The sequence below is a fragment of the Panicum virgatum genome, chromosome 2N (assembly GCF_016808335.1).
Source record: "Panicum virgatum strain AP13 chromosome 2N, P.virgatum_v5, whole genome shotgun sequence".
NCBI lineage: Eukaryota > Viridiplantae > Streptophyta > Magnoliopsida > Poales > Poaceae > Panicum > Panicum virgatum.
In genome coordinates, this window is record NC_053146.1 from 14,550,432 (window position 1) to 14,571,227 (window position 20,796).

The window sequence follows — 20,796 nt, forward strand, 5'->3', positions numbered from 1 at the left end:
ATTCGGACAACATGCATGGTTTGTCACCGATGATATGGAGTGGTGCCAAAATATATATTCTTGTGATTGAAACCTATTGGTGCAAATCCAAAGTTATCCTGCTTTAGGTATATTTCCTCGACCGAAGTGGCATTATTTTGGTTTGCTTGGTATGAAATGCTCGTTCAAACTAAGATATGATTCCTGTATGACTAGTTGGAGGTGCTTTGCAGGCACAAAGAATGTTGAAACCACAAGGAAAGAATGGAAACATTGTGGTGGGTGAGAAATATGGCATCGAGATTTCTGTTCTTTAATAATTTGCATAGAGACTGTCAGAAACATTGTTATCAGATTTGAAGAAACAAGGAGCAGATAGTAGACCGCAGTACTATCTATATATCCATCCAATCCATGAGCTTTTAGTTTACTGGGTCCACTTCCGGCCGGCTGAGCAATCTTACTTACTGGTCATATATATCATATGATGGTTCGCACTAGCTACACTGAACTGTTAGCAGGTGGCTCGTCTAAGGCCTTGAAGTCCTGCATGGCTGCATATGGCTGTCGTTCCACTTGTAACGCATTCATGCATGGGACCACAAGCTGATCTTCCTATATTTATGCCAATCACCGAGGGGAGCGAGGAGCTAGAAGGGGCAAGGATTGTTCTTTCATGTGCCCTCACAAGATCAAATTGGCATGGCAGGAATACGAGGCCTCGGGAAATGTGGCGGTGCAGGCTCTTTCGGGCTAGCATGATGGAGATGGATATTATGAAATTAATATATCTGCCGCGTCGAATCAATTCACAGTTGTGATAATAGATTCTACTACTACTTTAGGATCTACTATTTGGATTGAAGGTTGAAAGGGGTTGGGACAGTTCAATCTAGACGGCTCGTGTTTGAATTAAAATTTAGGTGACTCTGTTTGAATGAAAATTTAGGTGGGTTGGATTCATCGTGCAAAAGGAAATATTCGGCACAGATACAGGTTGGAGTGGGCAATGACGACGATCCCAGTGCGAAGCAGCGTGGGATGGTGGCCGGTGCGACGCCACTATTACAATATTCTTTTCAGAGGCGGTTGAAAATGATTAATAGAGGTGGGCACACCTAACCGTCTCTAACATATGGTCACTGTAAATAAAGCATTAACAGAGGCGGTTTCTTGCCCGCCTCTATTAATAGATTAGAAAAAACAAAAAAAATGCAAAAGTCCACTGAGCCCATCACAACACGGCGAGCCCATTGCGCCACAGCCACCCATTGTGCCGTTGCGTCCGTGCTCCGCGTCGCCGCCCGCCCGCGGCCTCGGCCGCGCTCCACCTTGCCCGCACACACGTCGGGGATACTAGATCCGGGCTCCCTGCGGCGGTGGAGGAGCTCGGCCGCCGCATCTGCGCCGCCGCTCGCCCGCAGCCGCGTCCACGCTCCGCCTTGGCTGTGCACCCACCGGGGCCACCGGATCCGGGCTCCCTACGGCGGTGGAGGAGCTCAGATGCCGCCCCAACTGCGGCCGCGGTCCGCCTTGGCTGCACGCCCGCCAGTCCAGCCGGATACAGGCTCCCAGCGCCAGTGCAAGCGGTGCCGAGCGGATCCCCCTCCCACGCGCGGCCAGGGGCAGCGCCGAGCGGATCTCCTCCCACACGCGACCACCAGGGGCGGCGCGAGCGGCCAGGGATGGACATGGGAGAGAGAGAGAGAGGGGGGAGGGTAGGAGAGGGGTAGGGTCGGGAGAGAGAGAGAGAGGCGCGGTTGGGAGAGATGGGCCTTATTTGGTTTGTGCTATGCTATGGAATAGTAGTATTTTGACCGCTAATTACGGTGTCAAACAAAGCCAGTTTACAAAACCAACTTTAGAACCCTCGCGCTAGGAACTCTGAAGAATCTAATGAGGCCTTTGACCGCGCGATTAGAGGATGGTCACTGTAGCACCACTGTAGTCAACTATCGAATAATTACCATTATTAGATTCGTCGCGAAAAGTTACACCCATCCCTGAAAAGGTTTTGCAAATAGACTTCGTTTAGTATACCATGCATGCGAAATTCTCTTTTCGGGAAACGTGCGCACTAGGAGTGAGGGAGAACCAAACGAGGCCATGGAGTGAGATGAGTGAGGAAAAACCCTAATTGCAGTATTTATATTTGGAGCATCTATCGGGCCGAGTCGGGCTTGACATGGGCTTGGCCTTTTAACTAAGGCGGCCCTCTTACAAATAACCACCTCTGAAAATAGGCATATTAACAGAGGCGGTCACTTTAATGTCGACCACCTCTGTTAATCGATTTTGAGAGGTCAGTTTGTTTAACTGTCTCAGTTAATAAGAAATGACCGTCTCTGTTAATGCTGGGCATTAACGGAGGCGGTTATTTTCTTTGCCCGTCTCAGAGGGGTTTTCAAAAGGTCTTTGTTAATATTTTTTGTAGTAGTATGTGACACAGGGGATGGTGCTTCGCCCAGTGCGGTAGCGCGCCGCTTGCGGGGAGCAGCAATGATGGGTAACCGGGGCAAAGAAGCCAAGGAAGAAGATAAGGCATGGGGAAAAAAAGCTTAAAGAGAGTGACATGTGAGTCCTACTGATGGCTATTTCTAACGTTATCAGAAAGACATCCATTCCTTCCCTCTCGATCCCTCCAACCAAACTAAAAATTAGGATGGATCCGTTATGCTTAACCAAACACGAGATAGCTAGGTTTATCCTGACCCATAAGACAAGGATAGATGCTTACTTAGTTTCTGCTTGTGTGCTTCTACCCTACCTCACTCACTTTGGCAGGTGGTTGAGGGATCATGGATGAAAATGTAGTGCCGTATGTGTGTCCTCTATTGTAATTTCATTGATTATACCTTAGTATCCCCCAAGAGATGGAATCATGTGAACTTTTGACCCTTGTAGCTAGTTCAGAAACAAAAGATAAAGTCACAGTTGGCTGGAAACGAATTCTTTCTCACTACAAACACTATACAGGTTGGTTGGTTGGATAAGAATTTCTCACACTAATTAGGAGAGCTAGTATGATGTAGTCCAGATGGTCCAGATCGAAAGAAGATTTTATTATTCTGATTCTGCCTCCCAAACAATAATCTACTAAACAGAATGATCATTTTTAGGGTTTCAGATAACTACTACATAAACACTCATTAGCATGTGACTTGGCACCGCATCATGGTCACTTAAATTTTGACCTAGTATAGACGATGCATATATTTATACCATGTCTTTTATTTCCAAGACTACCGCTAGGATGCTCATGATCTCCAAAATGATATATACCCCTGACACTACCACTTTACCTATCAAGTCAAATTTTGCTATCAATGCCATCTCATTGCCGTCCTCTGAGTTCCGTAGCGCATCGATTATTACATTATGAAGATACTAAGTCAGCCACACCTACAGCTTCGACACTGACACGCACTAATTGTATATGGCAAAAAGAGTGTGTAATTGATTGGAAATGCAAACACGGCACAACAAACCTGGTGGACAATGGTAGCCATGCTAGAGAAACTCATTCAAAATAAAGAATACTTTCTAGGTTAGTACTTACTATACATACCTACCGTTCATATGCCTATATAATCTCACGCACGATGATGACTAGCTAGCTCACAACAGAAGGAAAATGCTAGCCTCTCAAACAACTATAGGAATACTATACGGCCAGATAGACATGGAGGGTATAAGCATGCGAGGCATCTGGACTTCAGCTGTTCCTTCTTTGTGATCTTTTTGTCTCATAGTTTTTCGAGTTCTTGTTATTGACCTGGGTTACCTCGATGGAGCATTTCTTCGATGAACTCAATGGAGCATTCTTCGGTGTGCATGGGGCAGTACCCCATCACACATCCGGGCCGGGCTTACCTAGACGTGATTTCCATGGACGAGGAGGAGTTCATGCTATTCATCGCAGAGCAGGACTTCCCAGGCCTAGTCGCCAACTTTCACCGAGCTGACAATGTTCGGGCAGGCTTGTTCCATAGCTCTCCTCCACCTGGAAGACACCATGGGCTAGACTACGAACCTCTCCACCCCCCACTAGCCAGCTCTTGTAGTTAGTGTCGCAAGCCTGTGTAACTTAGATTTGTTCGTATTGCAAGTTTGCAATAAAACAAATAACATAAACATCGATGTTACCATAGTGGAAGCATCAATATTAGTATATATGGAGGGTACAATACTTGCAACAAGATATATTCTTGAAGACGCAACATGCATTTTTACAACTATAGTTAATTTTTATTACTACCAAATTAAGCTAGTTAAAATCTAATAGCTCGGCCATTTAGCAACTTACCTCTAGGATGATATGTGGAATGGATTGCTTCCAAAATTGTATTACCCTGAACTGCATTCATTTACATGGAATAAATGCATCTCTATTCAGAAGGCCATATCACTAACCCACCTATACAGCATCTTTCACATTCCTCTCTTAGATGAAGCATGATTTACTCAGTATACTGATCTCCAGAACTGCTGTTAAGCCTACCTATAAGTCTGCCGAAAATGACTCTGTCATATATTTGGGGTCCAAATTACTCATGTTCGAAGCCATACAAGAACCTGAAAGGACATTTCCAAACACATCCTAGCTACAAATGGCTATGGAAATCGTGCTTTCAATTAAAACATAAAACCCTTTTCTAGCTTTTACTAAAGGACAGACTCAGCACAAAGGGATTGCTCAGAAGACAAAACATGTTCCTCGGTGATTATAATTGTGCAGTTTGTGGTGAAGATATTGAAGAATAAACGTTGGAGGACCTCTTCCTCCACTGCAGCTTTGCCTCCTGAAAGTGATCGGATGCTCTAGCCTAAGAGGGGGAGGGGGTGAATTAGGCACTTAAAACCTTAACCTATGGCTCCAACTAGTTTGCACAAAACTTAAACTAAAACGTGCTATCTAAATGTGCAACTACGGTTCTTCTAGTGTGAAACTCCCATCCCAAAAGAGTTTAGCAACCTATAGCCAATCCTATCAAGAAACTACTCTATGAAAGTAAAGCCACACAAAGAAGCTAGTATAAAGTGCGGAAACGTAAAGAGCGGGATAGGAGGAAGCAAACTCTCAACGCGTGTGTTTATCCCGTGGTTCGGTTAGCCACAAAGGCACACCTACATTCATGTTGTTGAAGCACTCACTAAGAGTATCGCTTCCTGACAATCAAGTCTCTTCCGTGGATAAAACCACGGTCACCTTGATCCCGATTTCCACTAAGGAGCTTCTCCACAAAGGATGGGGGTCTCTATGTCCCCCGCACAAGGTCGTCCACGCCGCTCCACACCAAGTCGGAGGGTCGTTGACGTTGCCGGCGAGCCTCAAAGCTCCAAGGTGCCGGCGCACCAAGATATCTTGTTGGTTCACTAAAGAACCACAGCACAAGGGCACAGAGCCTTGCTCTCTCACTCTCTAAAGAGCTAACTTAGCACTAACACTCTCAAAGATGTGCTAAGGACTAAAGATATGATCACTAAGTTCTTGGATGGCTTGGAGATGTTCTTGAATGTGGGTATGATGTCTCTAAACTCCAGCAACCTTGAAATGCCCGGGGGAACCCATATATTTAGCCCACCAAGTCCATAGAGCCGTTTGTAGCCGTTGGGCCTTTCCTGCGCAGGGCATCAGTTAGACCGGTGATAGAGCACCGGTGTAACCGGTCACTCACGACTCTGAACTAGCCGTTGGCCTTCTGACACTGCCACCGGTTAGACCGGTGCTTTGCACCAGTGGTGCACCGGTTCAACCGGTCTTGAACTTTTTATTCTCAGCTGACATGGTATTGCACCGGTGTCTTGCTCCGATGTCCCATCGGTTCAACCGGTGCTGAATACCTGCTTCTCGGCCGTTTGACATCGTCTCTGAAGGATAGTATGGTGCTTGCACCGATGCCACTTTTGCACACCGTCAGTTCAACCGGTGCTGCATAGATTTCTTCACTTGGCTGGGCATTGCATGGCCCATTGCACTGGTGTATCCAAAGCCTACCAGTTAGACCGGTGCTTAGTCACCGGTTCAACCGGTGCTACTATTTTCTGCATCCTTTTGTCCAACTCGTCGTGACGGTCATTTGGACACCTCATAAATATTCTATCTCTGCTTTTTCACTATGGTTTGGCGTCTCAGCGGTGGATTGGACACATCTCAACGGTGAATTGGACATCTTGGAGATGGTTTGGACATCATCCATGGAACCTAAAAATCCTATAAATATGATCTCACAAACTTGTTAGTCACATTGATTATGTTGTCACACAATCACCAAAATCATAAAGAATGGCCTAATAGGGCCATGTTCCTTACACCTCCCAATGCTTGTCTTCGCTGAACTTAGGAAGTGATCTGAACTTGAGCCCAATGCAAATTTTGGAAAGCTTCATAGCAAATCTACAAGTACCATTCTTCATGGCGATAGTCATCTTGATGTGATGGAGTATTTGGGTTTCAAGGAATGCTCTCATTTTTTATTTAAGAGCACCTTCAATTCAGAGTTCTGTAGAGTTTTCATAACTTTGCAATGGTTATCCATCAAGCAAAGTTAAGAAATGCTCCTCTCATGTCAATATGGCACTAAAACTTTAGCAATATAACTACCCCAAATTGGAATTATCTTGGCGGCTAGAAATTTCCTTTGCGGCTAAAATTGAACTGCCAAGAAAAATATAGTTTCTTTGGTTACTCCAGTTAACAGCCAAGGAAATGTATAATCCTTGGCGGGGAAGGATATCCGCCAAGAAAATTGTGCAATTCCTTGGTGATTTTGCTGAACTGCCAAGAAAACTAACGATTTCCTTAATGATTTTGCTGGACCACAAAGAAGACTGACCATTTCCTTGGCGGTAGCTACATTTTCTTGGCGTTGTGGAGATTTTGCCGATGTTCTAATTTGCTTGGCGGCTATACCGCCAAGGAAATGATTCTTGGCGGCCAGCTGCCAAGGTAATTTAGTTTCCTTGGCGCTCTATTCTTGAAGGATTTTGCTTGAGGGCCAGCCGCCAAGGGCTATTCTTAGTGGTTTTGGTATTTTCCTTGGCGGTTTTTGGCCGCCAAGGTAATTCCAGTTTCTAGTAGTATAGTTAATCCTATGTAATATTTATAACATTTTAAAATTTTAATATTCAGTAGGGGATCTCCCCCTCCCGTTCCCTCAAAAAAAAACTAACAACACCATCTCATTGCCGTCCTCCGAGTTTCAGTAAGCCATCAGTTTAATTAGGTGTGCAGACTCCGCTGAATTAATAATTAATGTTGAATGCACACTTCAAAAGTTCTATTGACAGCAGAATCGTGCTAAAAGAAATAGCTGCCAAATTTGACACAAACAGTTTATGGTGATATAAATTCAGCACCACATGATGGTAACACTGACACAGATTGCAGAGATGCCACTTCTCATTTGGTAACTGTTGATTGTTTATTTATCTGAAAAATTACAAATAGGTAGGTGGTTGTACTACAGAGCACTATATAGGCAAGGGCAATCATATATGAATATATATGCTTCCATGCCGTGCTCGCATTCTAGGATCATTTTTTCAGACGCGTCCACTCAGCTCGGATTGCTATGGCAGGAATACGAGGCGTCGGGAAATGTGGGCAGTACATGACTATCGTCCTCTGTTGCGGGGTATAGCATGACATTCCAACAACAAGTTCTGCAGGGCCTCCAGGCTCTCATATGACAGCTTGGCTTGATTGCAGGTGCTCCCAGATTGTGCCTCCTCTCTTGTGAGATGTGTGAGTGTATAAACCTTTGTCCCTTGTCTTCTTGTGCCTAAAGACAAATTTGTGAGCAAAACTCATGATTTCTTGAACAAAAAAATCACACGGTTGGGAATGAACCAGGAAAGCGACTATATAATGCAGTTTTATGGCTACTGATTCATAATTAATTAGGAAAAGATGGTAGCATTACCAATTCAAGTGCGAGTAGTTAAAATGTTTTAGGAAAACTCATAGCTAAACATTGAATAATTTTCAGCACAATTGCTGATCATGTTCAATAAGGGAGAGAGCATTTCGATTGCATCAGCGATTGGTGGGAGGCAACGGCAAAGACTTTGCACAAGAACCAGCGTCGCAATTTCAACAGTCTGGTGATATAGATTATGTGGAATTTGTGGAAAGAGTGGAATTGGCATATTTTTGAAAATAAACTCCAATCAGTGCAACAAGTGGTGGAAAGGATGAAAGGGGATCTTCTGCAATACAACAGACTGTTTAGTAACACAGGCCTCTTTAGTGTTAATTTCTTGGGAAGGGGCACAGGGGCTGTTTCACGTGTTTTTTCAGGGTTGATCCTCTTTTAATTTCTATTCGCGGTAGGGCCGGGTTACCGCGCATTGTACCTTAAACTCTTTTCTTTCTCTCTTAATTGAAAGGCAGAGCTCCTGCCATCATGCATGTTCAAAAAAAATAAGGGAGAGAGCACACAAACCAAAGCAAATAAACAATCAAAAGCAAAGTCAATTATTTCTTCTCCATCCGCTTGGGAAAGTAAAGTACATGCTTATGTCATGGTTTGTAACTTCTTTGCCAACAAGAGGCATGCATGTGCTCTAAGTTAACCTTCCAAGAATGTAAACAAGAGATACTAAATTTCTTTTTTTTTAAAAAAAAATGAGTTTTGAGCATTGAACGTGTCTTCCTCATAATCACATCATGCAACTTAGGCCGTGTTTAGTTCGGTAGGGTGTAAACGCAAAAAAATTTTGCGTTTCGAATCTTCCCAATTTGAAGCACTAAATTAAGTCTATTTACAAAACTTTTTGCATAGATGGGTTGTAAATCGCGAGACGAATCTAATGATGCTAATTAATCCATAATTAGCGGATGGTTACTGTAGCATCACTGTTGCAAATTATGTATTAAGTAGGCTCATTAGATTCGTCTCGCGATTTACAGCCCATCCATGCAAAAAATTTTATAAATAGACTTCATTTAGTACTTCAAATTAGCAAGATTCCTTTTCACTTTAATGCGTTTACGGCTTTTTTGCGTTTACGGGGTGGAACTAAACACACCCTTAGTTTTTTTATTGATGAAACACATACAACTTAATGCCAACTTATGTTAAAGATGGCACTTTACCAGTAGAAGGGAAACCTCTATAACTTTATTACCTCAGTACCCCGAGTAATTAACAATGCAGACCACACGTGCAGTTCTTCCTATTTAAGTATAGAGGAGAGACGGATTAAATAAAATTCACAATGAACCCAACTTAACCTAGACGGGCGTCCATGCATGTGTAAGATGCTTCAATCATGCCGTGCAGCATGCTACTTGTGCACTAGGATTGATACATGGGAATAGGAAGCTTAGGAAATTGCAGTAGCACGATAGCCAGATGATTGGTGAGAGATGAATATATTTCCTTAGGCATATAGATATATCCGACCGGTGACCACGCAATTATATTGCTACAAGACACCTGAGAGCGCAAAGGCCATCTGTTCATCTGAGAGCTCACAGACATTGGTCGACGTATGTAGAGTGACATCATTCGTGAGTCTTCTCTTGCAATCCTGCTCAAACTACAACAATTCTCCAATCTCATTGTCATATGAGATATGTGAAATGCATGTTGGTGTGTCTCTGGTGCTCTGAACAGGAGGTGGTCCTGTGTTCTTTTGTTTTCCTTGTGCATGTGTGGATGTGTGTGTTTCTGTGTGCGTTTTGAGTGTGTCTGTGTGTGAGTCTATGTAAGACTCTTCTTCTCCTTTTAATACAATGATGCGCAGTTCTCCTGCGTATTCGAGAAAAAATGAAATGCATGTTGGAACATTGGACCTTGTGGTTGATCAGAAATTTAAGTAACTTAATACGTTCCTCGTTAAACAAGAAATATTACATGCAGACTTTCCCAAGCTTTTTGCAAACGCGCAAAAATTCTAACCAAGCTTAAGCAGTTACTTTTAACTATAACTGTCGATCTTATAATCAAGCAATATAATGAACAAAGCTATAGCATCAAACTAAAGAATTTTTAGCTTGGCCATTTAGTAACTTCACCAATATAAGTGTGTCTACACCATATAAAGTCAAATTTTCCTGTAAATTCCATCTCATTGCCGTCCTCTGAGTTCAGTTGTTCACCAGCTGAGCTGTGTATGAGTACTCCGCTGAATGTCAAAATGCAAGATTTCAAAAGTTCTGTTTTCAGTCAAATCTGATTGTACAGAGCCTTTACTTCTTATTTTTTCATTTCTTATTCATAAAAAATTTACAAAGAGGGAAACGAATAGCGAGAGGAACCCAACTCAGTTGGCCACACAGATTTAGTTCAAATTACGATTCTTTTATTGAAAAAATAAAAAAGAAACAATTGAATTCAAGAACGTTTCTCGTTAATCAAGTGCTTGGCCCCCTGAGGTGAGGAGGGCATTCTTCAGCGCCTCAAGTACAAAAAGTTTCAGCAGGGGTATTATGTGAGGCCATGGTAATCCTCTCTTCATTCTCTTCTTAGGACTTCTTCCAGCATCACCAGTTAGCCATTGGGTCGATAACATTGTTGGATTAAAGACACAAAACCAAAGAATATTCAAAATCACTCATTCCATATCAATTTTCATCATGTTTGTTTGAATATCGTTCGTTTGCTATAAAGTACCGCACACCCCTCTGTTTGTCTCTAGCTCTGCTCCTGGTTCTCAGCTAACTAACTTATGGCCCAGGGGCACAGTCATCGAAGACTTGCATTACCACTGGCGGTTTTGTTCATGCATTAACGGCAGTGTCGATTTGCTTACCATTTCTTTAAATAGACTGTAGAGATAATTGTGTCATTTTGCAAAATAAGTTAACCATCCTGAAGGTGTTTTTCTCCAAGAATTATACATGGTTCATAGGGTTGAAATGAGAGTGACACAATTTGTAAGAACTTCTTGATGGATTCCTGCATTCTCTCATTGCCTATTCTAGTATATCTTCAGGGATGTATTTATTTAATAAAGCAGTAACTATAGTTCATATTTCAATTTTGACTAGCGCACATGTGATGTCTCCATTTCTCCATTTAAGAAACAGAAAATAAAGTGACATAATGCTCTTAATCAATGTGTCATATAACGTTTTCATCGTCTCCTTGTACTTAATGAGATGCTGAAGATATTTTGAAAGAGCAAGTATTTAAGTGTTACACATGTCTTTTTCAGATCGAGTTAGATAAAAAAATACTCTTTCCGGGAGATACTTCAGTGAGTTCCCTCTTGACTAAACTTTTGCAATAGAAGAGAAACCACTAACTTCAGCAGCCGAATAACTTTTGCAATTGCTCTCTTGACTAAAGGAGAAAAAAATACTCTTTCCGGGAGTTACTTCAGTGAGTTCCCTCTTCAGTACAGCAAGGCCCATGTGATACTCCAGACAGCATTGCACTAAATAACTGCACGCTCTTCGTCCTGCTTGGCTGCCATTTCACTTGTAACACTTGCATATATAGGACCTGGGAACACACGATGATCTTCCTATTTAAGCATAGAGGTGAGATGGAAATGGTTCTCAAACTCAAAGAACCCAACAACCGAGGGGATCAAGGAGCTAGACGGCCGGGGCAAGGGCCATGTATCATCAGTACGATTCCAAACACTAGGGTTGCATCGTTCTGTTGTGTGTGCCCACCAGATCGAATTGGCATGGCAGGAATATGAGGCCTTGGGAAATGTGGCGGTGCATGCTGATAGGATATTTCAGGGGTAGCACTTCAAAATGGTTCGGCAATAATATATCGTCTGCTGATGTGTCGTCAGCCACATCAAATCAATCCGCAGTTGTTACAACAAATTCAGATCCTAGTACTTTAGTTTCTGCTAGTGCTCCTATTCCCTACCTCACTAGCTTGGCAGGTGGTTGAGAGATCATGGATGCAAGTTTAGTGCCGTATGTGTGTCCTCTCTTGTAATTTCCTCGAATATACCTTTGTATCCCCCAAGAGAGATGGAGTCATGTGATGTTTTGGTCCTTGTGGCTAGTTTAGGAAAATTAAATAAAGTCACAGTTGGTTGGAGTGGAAACACTATACAAGTTGGTTGGTTGGATAAGAGAACTTCTTTCACACTAATTAGGATAGAGTTAGTATGATGTGGTAACATGTCGATTTATTTGTTTTTAAGAAATGGTGGCAATGTTATGAATTAAAGTGAGTTAAAAAGGTTTAGGGAAAATCATAGCTGAACAACAATTAATATCACTTAACAGATAACGAGTAGGCTTAGTCACCCTCTCTCTTATCGTTTGATACATATGGGTATATATCTATCTTGATTCTCGGTTTGATAATTATATCTAGATAGTCCAGTAAGAAGATTTTATTATTTCGATCTTGCCTCCCAAACAATAATCTATTGAAGATAATGAACATATTTAAGGTTCCAGCTAACTAGTGCATAAACACTCATCAGCATGTGACTTGCCAGCGCATCGTGGTCATTTAACATCCTCCGCCTATGGTTCGGTGTGGTGACATCACCCTCGGGGGCACATTTTAAGGGGAGGTGGGGCAGGGGTCTGGAGCCCCCCTACAGCCCAAAATGTCCATTGAGGAAGATGAGGAAGAAGGGAGGAAAAAGAAGAAAAGGAGGAAGAAGAAGTCACTACTGCATATATCATTTTTAGGGGCGGGTAAAATAACATTTGTAGGGGCGGACACGATACCAGCCCCTGTCTCTCGTAGCTAAAAATGTCTTTTCCAGGGGCGGGTAAGACATCAACTGCCCCTAGAAACATATTTTCAGGGGCGAGTAGTGGCATGACCCGCCCTGGAAAATATGTTTCCAGGGGCGGTTGATGCCTTGACCCGTCCCTGAAAATATATTTTCAGGGGCGGTTTGTGGTATCACCTGCCTCTGAAAATACGTTTCCCGCATCCCAACATTCAAATTTTCAAATCTGTTCCCGCTCTACTAAACCTTTCAAATTTTCAAATCTGTTTCACGCCAATTTTCACCAAACACTATTGGAAACTGTCTTTTCCCTGTGTGTTTCCAATTTCCCTGAGTGTTTTTCGAGCAACCCACAGGGAAATTCAACTTTTCTTGTCGGTTGTGAATAAACTCACAGGGAAATAACCGAACACACAAGGAAATACATATTTTTTGTCGGTTGAGGAAAAAACTCACGGGGAAATTAATGTACACACAGGGAAATTCACCTTTTCTTTGTCGGCAACAGAAAAACTCACGGGGAAAGTAACATGTATAGTTTGTCTTTCCTCTTTTAATCCTTGATTAAAACTTGTCTGTGGTATTTCTCCCTCATATGAACTCCAAATTCGACGATTCTTTTTTCTATTTTTTCTAAAATCATGTCATTTCATTTAATGTTATTTATTTATATATTTATTGCTGTTATTTTAGATTTTTACATATGGCTTATTTTCTTCCACCTAAGTAGAGAATAGATAAATATGTTTTTTATAATAATTAGTAATGTAACTTCATTTTTTCTAATATAATCGTAAATGTAAGATTGTGTCCAAATTTGAGGATCATAAGAGTTCAAAAAATATTATGAGGTATTCAAATCTCAATGTTTGACTTGAGTTATATGAAACTATGTGAGAGATGTATCTTTTTGTGAACACTGTATGATCTCGCATCGTTAAAACCGCTTAAGTTTTTTATGCAAAGCCTATGTACCAAAAATATGTTTTCATGTCAATTTATACAATGTTTTGATCAAATTTAGATATTATTATAATTATCATGCGGTAATTTGGAGAAAAAAGTTTGAATTGTTCTTAGAAAATAGTTGAATTTTTCATCTATTTCTAGGAAATGGAATAGAATGGACCGCGTGAGCCTAAATATCATTTTTATTCAATTTTTTATATCTTGGTAGATGCACACGTTATTCAATTTGGAATTAATTTCATAACAATGTAGAAATTGATTTAGCATATAAAAAATAGTAAATAAGTATCAAAAATTTTGAAACTTGTACCAGACACACGTATATATAGTTTTACATATAAAACATATATTGGTGCATATAAAATAATTATTTTTATGTGTTACTTCGAAATCATACAATAAAATGAAAAGAAAAAAGAAAACATTAAGTAGGGAAAAAATGAAACCATATCTTTTTCGGCCCAAATGGCCGAACTGTTTTTGACCGTCTATCGCCGATCGGACGGATCTCATCGTATTCCCATGATATAAAAGCACTCAGAAACCCTAACACCATCCACCGCTCTGCCTCCCCCAGCCTCCCTGCAGCCCCGCCCGCCGCCACCGTCGCACGCCATCCCACCCCCCCCCCCCCCCCCCCCCCCCGGATCTATACCCGACGGTCGCTCGCAGCAAGGAGCAGACTGGGCGCCTCCGGTCACCGTCCAAGCGCCTCCTCCCTCGACGTCGGCGGCTCCGCGGCAGCTGTTGCAGGAGCAAGGCGCCCCCACGCTGGCGTCCGAGCCGGCCCTGGTCTCCTCCCCGCCGTGTTGGCTGCGGCGACCGCGCAGGGTGCCAGGCTCTCGGGGCTCGGCGGCTCCCATCTCCACCGCCGTGCGTCTCCACTGCCGTGCCCCCTGCCCCTCCACTGCCGTGACCCCTGTCCAGGTTTGCATTGCTTTCCTTTCTCGATTATCATGCTACTCAATGCAGACATCTCAGCAGAATCGCTTCTTCCGTCATATGTCAGGCTTATTCACATACAAGTAGTAACTCTACTCTCTCACCAGATCTGGTACAGCTCACGCTGCAAAAGGATTAGGATCATGGGCGGTCAGCAAGCACGGACTGGGGTATTAGCATGGAGCTCCTGCATATTGTCCTCCGGTAGTAGGGACAAGAAAACATATTGCAGCATGACATCCTTGTTCCCAGTGACTATGTCAGCATGTTCTGTGGTCATAGATCAGAGGTGAGATTTAATTTCTGGTAAGCATGTTGCGTGGAATTTTGGATCTCTGACCTCTGTATTTTCAGGTTTTGCAACACAGCTAATGGAAATGTTCTGAACTCAATAGACACAGGCAGCCAGGCAAGTCATGGTTCTGAATGCAAATGACCTCAGTGCTATGTTCTACTGTGGTTCTGACATCCTCATCATTCTCTTTCTCTTTCCGGGAGATACTTCAGTGAGTTCCCTCTTCAGTACAGTAAGGCCCATGTGATACTCCAGACAGCATTGCACTAAATAACTGCACGCTCTTCGTCCTGCTTGGCTGCCATTTCACTTGCAACACTTGCATATATAGGACCTGGGAACACACGATGATCTTTCTATTTAAGCATAGAGGTGAGATGGAAATGGTTCTCAAACTCAAAGAACCCAGCAACCGAGGGGATCAAGGAGCTAGACGGCCGGGGCAAGGGCCATGTATCATCAGTACGATTCCAAACACTAGGGTTGCATCGTTCTGTTGTGTGTGCCCACCAGATCGAATTGGCATGGCAGGAATATGAGGCCTTGGGAAATGTGGCGGTGCATGCTGATAGGATATTTCAGGGGTAGCACTTCAAAATGGTTCGGCAATAATATATCGTCTGCTGATGTGTCGTCAGCCACATCAAATCAATCCGCAGTTGTTACAACAAATTCAGATCCTAGTACTTTAGTTTCTGCTAGTGCTCCTATTCCCTACCTCACTAGCTTGGCAGGTGGTTGAGAGATCATGGATGCAAGTTTAGTGCCGTATGTGTGTCCTCTCTTGTAATTTCCTCGAATATACCTTTGTATCCCCCAAGAGAGATGGAGTCATGTGATGTTTTGGTCCTTGTGGCTAGTTTAGGAAAATTAAATAAAGTCACACAGTTGGTTGGAGTGGAAACACTATACAAGTTGGTTGGTTGGATAAGAGAACTTCTTTCACACTAATTAGGAGACCGAGATAGTATAATGTGGTAACATGTCTATTTATTTATTTTAAGAAATGGTGACAACGTTATGAATTAAAGTGAGAGTCAAAATGGTTTAGGGAAAATCATAGCTGAACAAAGATTAATATCATTTAACAGATAACGAGTAGGCTTAGTCACCCTCTCTTATCATTTGATACATATGAGTATATATCTATCCTGATTCTCGGTTTGATAATTAAATCTATATAGTCTAGTAAGAAAATTTTATTATTTCGATCCTACCTCCCAAACAATAATCTACTGAAGATAATGATAATATTTAGGGTTCCAGCTAACTAGTGCATAAACACTCATCAGCATGTGACTTGCCAGGTCAGTGCATCGTGGTCAGTTAACATCCTCCACCTGTGGTTCGGTGTGGTGATATCACACTCGGGGGCACATTTTCGGGGGGGGGGGGGGGGGGGGGGGTTGCAGGGGTCTAGAGCTCCCCTACTGCCCAAAATCTCCATTGAGGAAGAAGGGAGGAAAAAGAAGAAAAGGAGGAAGAAGAGGTGAAGATGGAGGAGAAAGAAGAAGCAAGTCCCTCTAAATTTAACCCCTGCCCTGCCACCCTGGTGTTGAGTCGTGGAGCCGTCGCTGCCACAAAGCCCCCGCCTGTCAGCCGCCCGTGCTAGGTGCAAGCTAAAATGGGTCGAAAGATTGGAGACCTATCATCTATGTAATGAATAAAGAAATGATATAGATGAGAATGGGAAATAAAAACACTTAATATTTACCTAGCTGGTAGATGTATATATTCATGACATGTCTTTTATTTCCAAATACTACCCCTTCGATGCTCAGGATCTCCAAAATGATACTCTCTGTGACCCTATACTTGACCCATCTCGTTGCCGTAGCGTATCGATCAGTTATGCTATGCAGAATATAATCCACTGAATGTCAAAAGGCACGGTTTCAAAAGTTCTCTTAACCGTTCAACCGTGGTAAAAAAACATCAGCTGCCAAATTTTGGTGTCAGAAATAAGATTATGAAGATATTAATTCAGCCCCACCTACATACAGCTCTCCTGAGAGCTCCTACACTGACACACACTAATAGTACAGGGATCGGATCGGAGCCTTCACTTCTCACTTGGTTGTTATTTGTTCATCTGAAAATTTATCATAAGAAAAATAAATCATTTTATGGATCATCATCATGGCAGCACAGTGTGGTGGTGGCATTACCAGCTATGACAAGGATTGCTTTAACAATATCAAATTCTTTATTAATTCTCATAGTGAATATGCATTTATTGTTCACATGTATATTATGAGTTTATGATAAACAAAAGCGTAAACCATGAAGGCTAATATATAGTTTAGTAGAACAAAGTATTAAGAGAACTTAGTCTTTCATCATCCAATCTTACAACCTACTCATACACGCCTAATAGGCACAAGACAAAGAGGCACCGTCTTCCTAAAAGCGAGCTGCCCTGTTTCTTCCATATCGATGTCCTCCCCCTTCATCCCCTCAGGGAGCTCCCAATCAAAGCAGTACAATAGGTTGGCCAGTGCAAGCTCCACATTGGCGACGCCCATGGCCACAGCAGGGCATGCCCTTCGTCCCGAACCAAACGGGAGAAGCTCAAAATCAGAGCCTCTGAAATCGACACGGCTTCCCTCGAACCGCTCCGGCCTGAACTCCTCCGGGTCATCCCAGATGCTCGGATCCCTCCCCATGGCCCAAACATTCACGAAAATCCTTGTGCCCGGAAGCACGTCGTAGCCGCCGATCACGCAGCTCCGCATGGTCTCCCTTGGGATCAGCAGCGTCCCCGGTGGGTGCAGCCTGAAGTTTTCTTTCAGCATCATCTTGAGGTACATGAGGCCTTTGACGTCTTCATCCTCCACTCTTGGTTTGCCCGCCACCATGCCGCGGACCTCGGCCTGCGCCTTCCGCATGACGCTAGGGTTCCTCATAAGCTCGGACATGACCCAGATCATCGTGACAGCGCAGGTGTCGATGCCCCCAGCAAATGTATCCTGCTCGAGGTTTGCATACACATGTAGCATATGGTATGGTTAGCTAACATCGAAGCTGCCATCGTGTGTGACTGTGCAAAAGAAAAGTGGATTTTAAATTTTTGATTCGATTCGACCATACGATACCATGAGGATACCCTTGATGTGGGCACGCGTCAAACCTGGAGCCTCGCCGTCCTGCTCCTCCCTCCACATCTTCACCAGCGCGTCCACCATGTCCTCCTGCACCCCGGCCTGCAGCCGCTCAGGGTCGAGGTGCTTGTCGATCACCGAGTCGAAGAAGCGGTCGATCTGGCGGAAGACACGCCCCCTCCGCCCGGCGGCGCCGGCGAGGACGTCGGCGCACCGCGCGAGGCGCGACGCCGGGAAGAAGTCCTCGAACGTGAAGCTCCCCAGCACGCGCACCGTGTCGTCCATGACCCGCTGGAAGCTGCTCCGCTCGAACTGCGCCGACCCGTACATCTTGCCGAACGCCACCGTGCCGACGATGCCGTCGGAGAGCGCGTAGAGCTTCTCGCTGAGGTCGACGGGGCCGCCCGCCGGAGGGGAGCCGGCAGCGGCGGCGAGGGAGGCGACGAGGCGGTCGACCTCGGCGGCGCGGGCGTAGGCGAAGGACTGGACGCGGCGCATGCTGACCAGCTCGAGGATGAAGAGCTTCCGCATCTCCCGCCAGTAGTTGCCGTAGGGGCTGAAGGCCACGTCCAGGAAGTCGTAGCTCAGCATCCGGGGGCCTGAAAATGAATTGACACGCTTGGTTTATCTAGCCTTTTCATATTTATGCCCCATGGGCAAAATAAATGCTCATAGAATGTTAATAAGTGCAGTAGTAGGTAATTTATTTGAAGATCCACGAGTTAATTATATGATTTGCAACTAGCCATATTACATCCTTACATGTAAGGATGGCAATGGTTTGGTTTCGGCCGCGGGGTTCGGGTTTAGTGGTTTTGTGTTTGAGGATGATTTTTTATACATGGTTTTCGGATTCGGACCCTGAAATTATTCAAAATCGGTTTCGGGTTTAGTTTTTCACCTACGTATACCCAATGGATAACTGTTATTTAATAATAACTTTGTTCACTTAGACTATAAATTTATTCTAAGTTGATTTAGAAAATTATTTACTATTTATTACCTCTAGTTTATACATGTGAATGATATATATATTATGTATATCTTTATATATAATTATTGCTCGTATAATTATGTTACCATATAAAACAGGTTTCTGGTATCCACGGGTTTCGGTTTTGGGGATGGATTTTCACCCCAATCGGTGTTCGGGGCGTGTCCGGGTGTTAAGTTCGGGTTTTGGTTTTGGATGCCCAGACACTCCACCCGACCTGAACCGTCCCTATTGCCATCGTTATAGTTACATGTTATTTATTAAGTTTGTATTTTATTCAAGAAGTCGAGTGTTGCAGTACAAGTAAATTGCAGGGTTTTAAATTTCGGGCTAAGACATTTAGCGGCAGAGCTGCCATTATATATAGCGGGCTATAACCGGCTTTAGCGGACTAAATGCTATAACGGATATCCTTCCTACCAGCTATAGCCAGACTATTTAAAATCTTGGTAAATTGTTTGCATCTTCCTATTAAAACGTTTAAGTCGATATATATGCAACTCAATATATGATACTAAAGCTACGTATCTTAAGTTCGAATTTTTATCAGTCATAACTAAATTAAATAGTTATAGATGTCTTATGCTTCCACATTTGAAACCGACGGCTCAATAAAGAATTCTAACTCTAAGTCGAGAGTTTCAGTTTTTATGGATTGAAAATTGGAGAAACAGTAGGAGATTAGCTCGAATTTATTGTAAGGCAGAATATTTTAAATTTGTCGATATGTTTATTGATCTTATAGCTCTTGTGTTAAGTGTGAAAATTATCTCTAAGCCAGGCATAACACACACTCCGACGAAACCTTCCCTTACACAAAAATGCTCTGCGAAAGAAAAGTTTTGTCCTATGGAAAACATAAAGTATCAGGACTCCCAAATTATATGTCCTATGTGCGACCATATTTTGTGGGTCCCACTATTTTGTGAGCATCACTGTCAGTGTCACATCTTGTGAGCTTTTAAATAGTCAAGAACACAAGGAGTTGTCGGGGGGATCGAATGAACTACTTGCCCGGTGAGTCGGGGCGGCTGCAGCAGTGCAGGTCGTTGGTCCGGAGGACCTCCTTGGCGGCCTCCGGCGACGAGACGACGACGGCGCGCACGCGGCCGAGCCGCACCTCCACCACGGGACCGTGCCTCCGCGCGACCGCCTGGAAGTAGCGGTGCGGCCGGCCGCCGATCTGGAGGAGGTTGCCCAGCACCGGCAGCTGCCTCCGGGGCCCCAGGGGAGCTCTCCGTCGACCACCACCCGCTGCTGCAGTCTTGGTCTTCCTCCTCCAGGACAGCAGCACCAGGAAGAGGAGTGGCGCCATCAGCAGAGGGAGGAGTGGCCATGCTAGCTGCTGTGTGTCCATGGCGCCTTCTGGCTTCAGTGTTCGGCTCGAATTGGGCTACTACGCCGCCTGCTTATATATCAGCAGGTGACACGACTTGGCCTTCCAGGATTGGAGGGCGGCTACACAAGCCAACAAGCACGGAACCGGACTCGCACGCAAACCCCACACTAGGCGAGGAGCCGGGTCCAATCTTGATTCTTGCACCGCAAACTCCACACTTTTTCCACATTGATGGAGCTAACCCAAATAGTTTATTTAAAAAAAGTAACCAAAACAGTTTTTTTCCTTGAAACAGAGTACAAATACGAACACGGACCCTTACAAACGTATACTCACTCACCTCTATAAATACACACACAACACTATCTCTATGAAATTGATGAAGTCACCAGCGACGCCTCACTATCGACAGGCACGTCACCTACCGCTGAAAGAATAGTGCCAATTAGAATTTGAAACAAATCCACAAAAATACAAGCACCAGTGCCGATCGAGAACTCGCTCT

The 20,796-nt window shown here is 43.7% G+C and overlaps 2 protein-coding genes across 2 annotated transcripts in view; one reads left to right on the forward strand and one right to left on the reverse strand.

The window, feature by feature from the left end:
• Window positions 1-15,788, forward strand: part of LOC120662428 (proline-rich receptor-like protein kinase PERK9) — a 49,437-nt gene extending 33,649 nt beyond the window's left edge. The window contains exons 2-5 of the mRNA XM_039941574.1: window positions 14,198-14,547; window positions 14,670-14,851; window positions 14,917-14,971; window positions 15,070-15,788. Coding sequence (XP_039797508.1) covers window positions 14,198-14,547; window positions 14,670-14,851; window positions 14,917-14,971; window positions 15,070-15,072 — 590 coding nt within the window. The 3' untranslated portion in view covers window positions 15,073-15,788. The remainder of the gene's footprint in view (window positions 1-14,197; window positions 14,548-14,669; window positions 14,852-14,916; window positions 14,972-15,069) is intronic.
• A 1,353-nt stretch (window positions 15,789-17,141) lies between these two features.
• LOC120659847 (4-hydroxyphenylacetaldehyde oxime monooxygenase-like) lies at window positions 17,142-20,315 on the reverse strand. Its single transcript, XM_039938103.1, has 3 exons — window positions 19,967-20,315; window positions 17,953-18,557; window positions 17,142-17,826 (listed from the first exon to the last, which is right to left on the reverse strand). The coding sequence occupies exons 1-3, from the start codon at window positions 20,307-20,309 to the stop codon at window positions 17,218-17,220; spliced, it is 1,557 nt and encodes a 518-aa protein (XP_039794037.1). The 5' UTR covers window positions 20,310-20,315; the 3' UTR covers window positions 17,142-17,217.
• Between the last annotated feature and the right edge of the window lie 481 nt (window positions 20,316-20,796).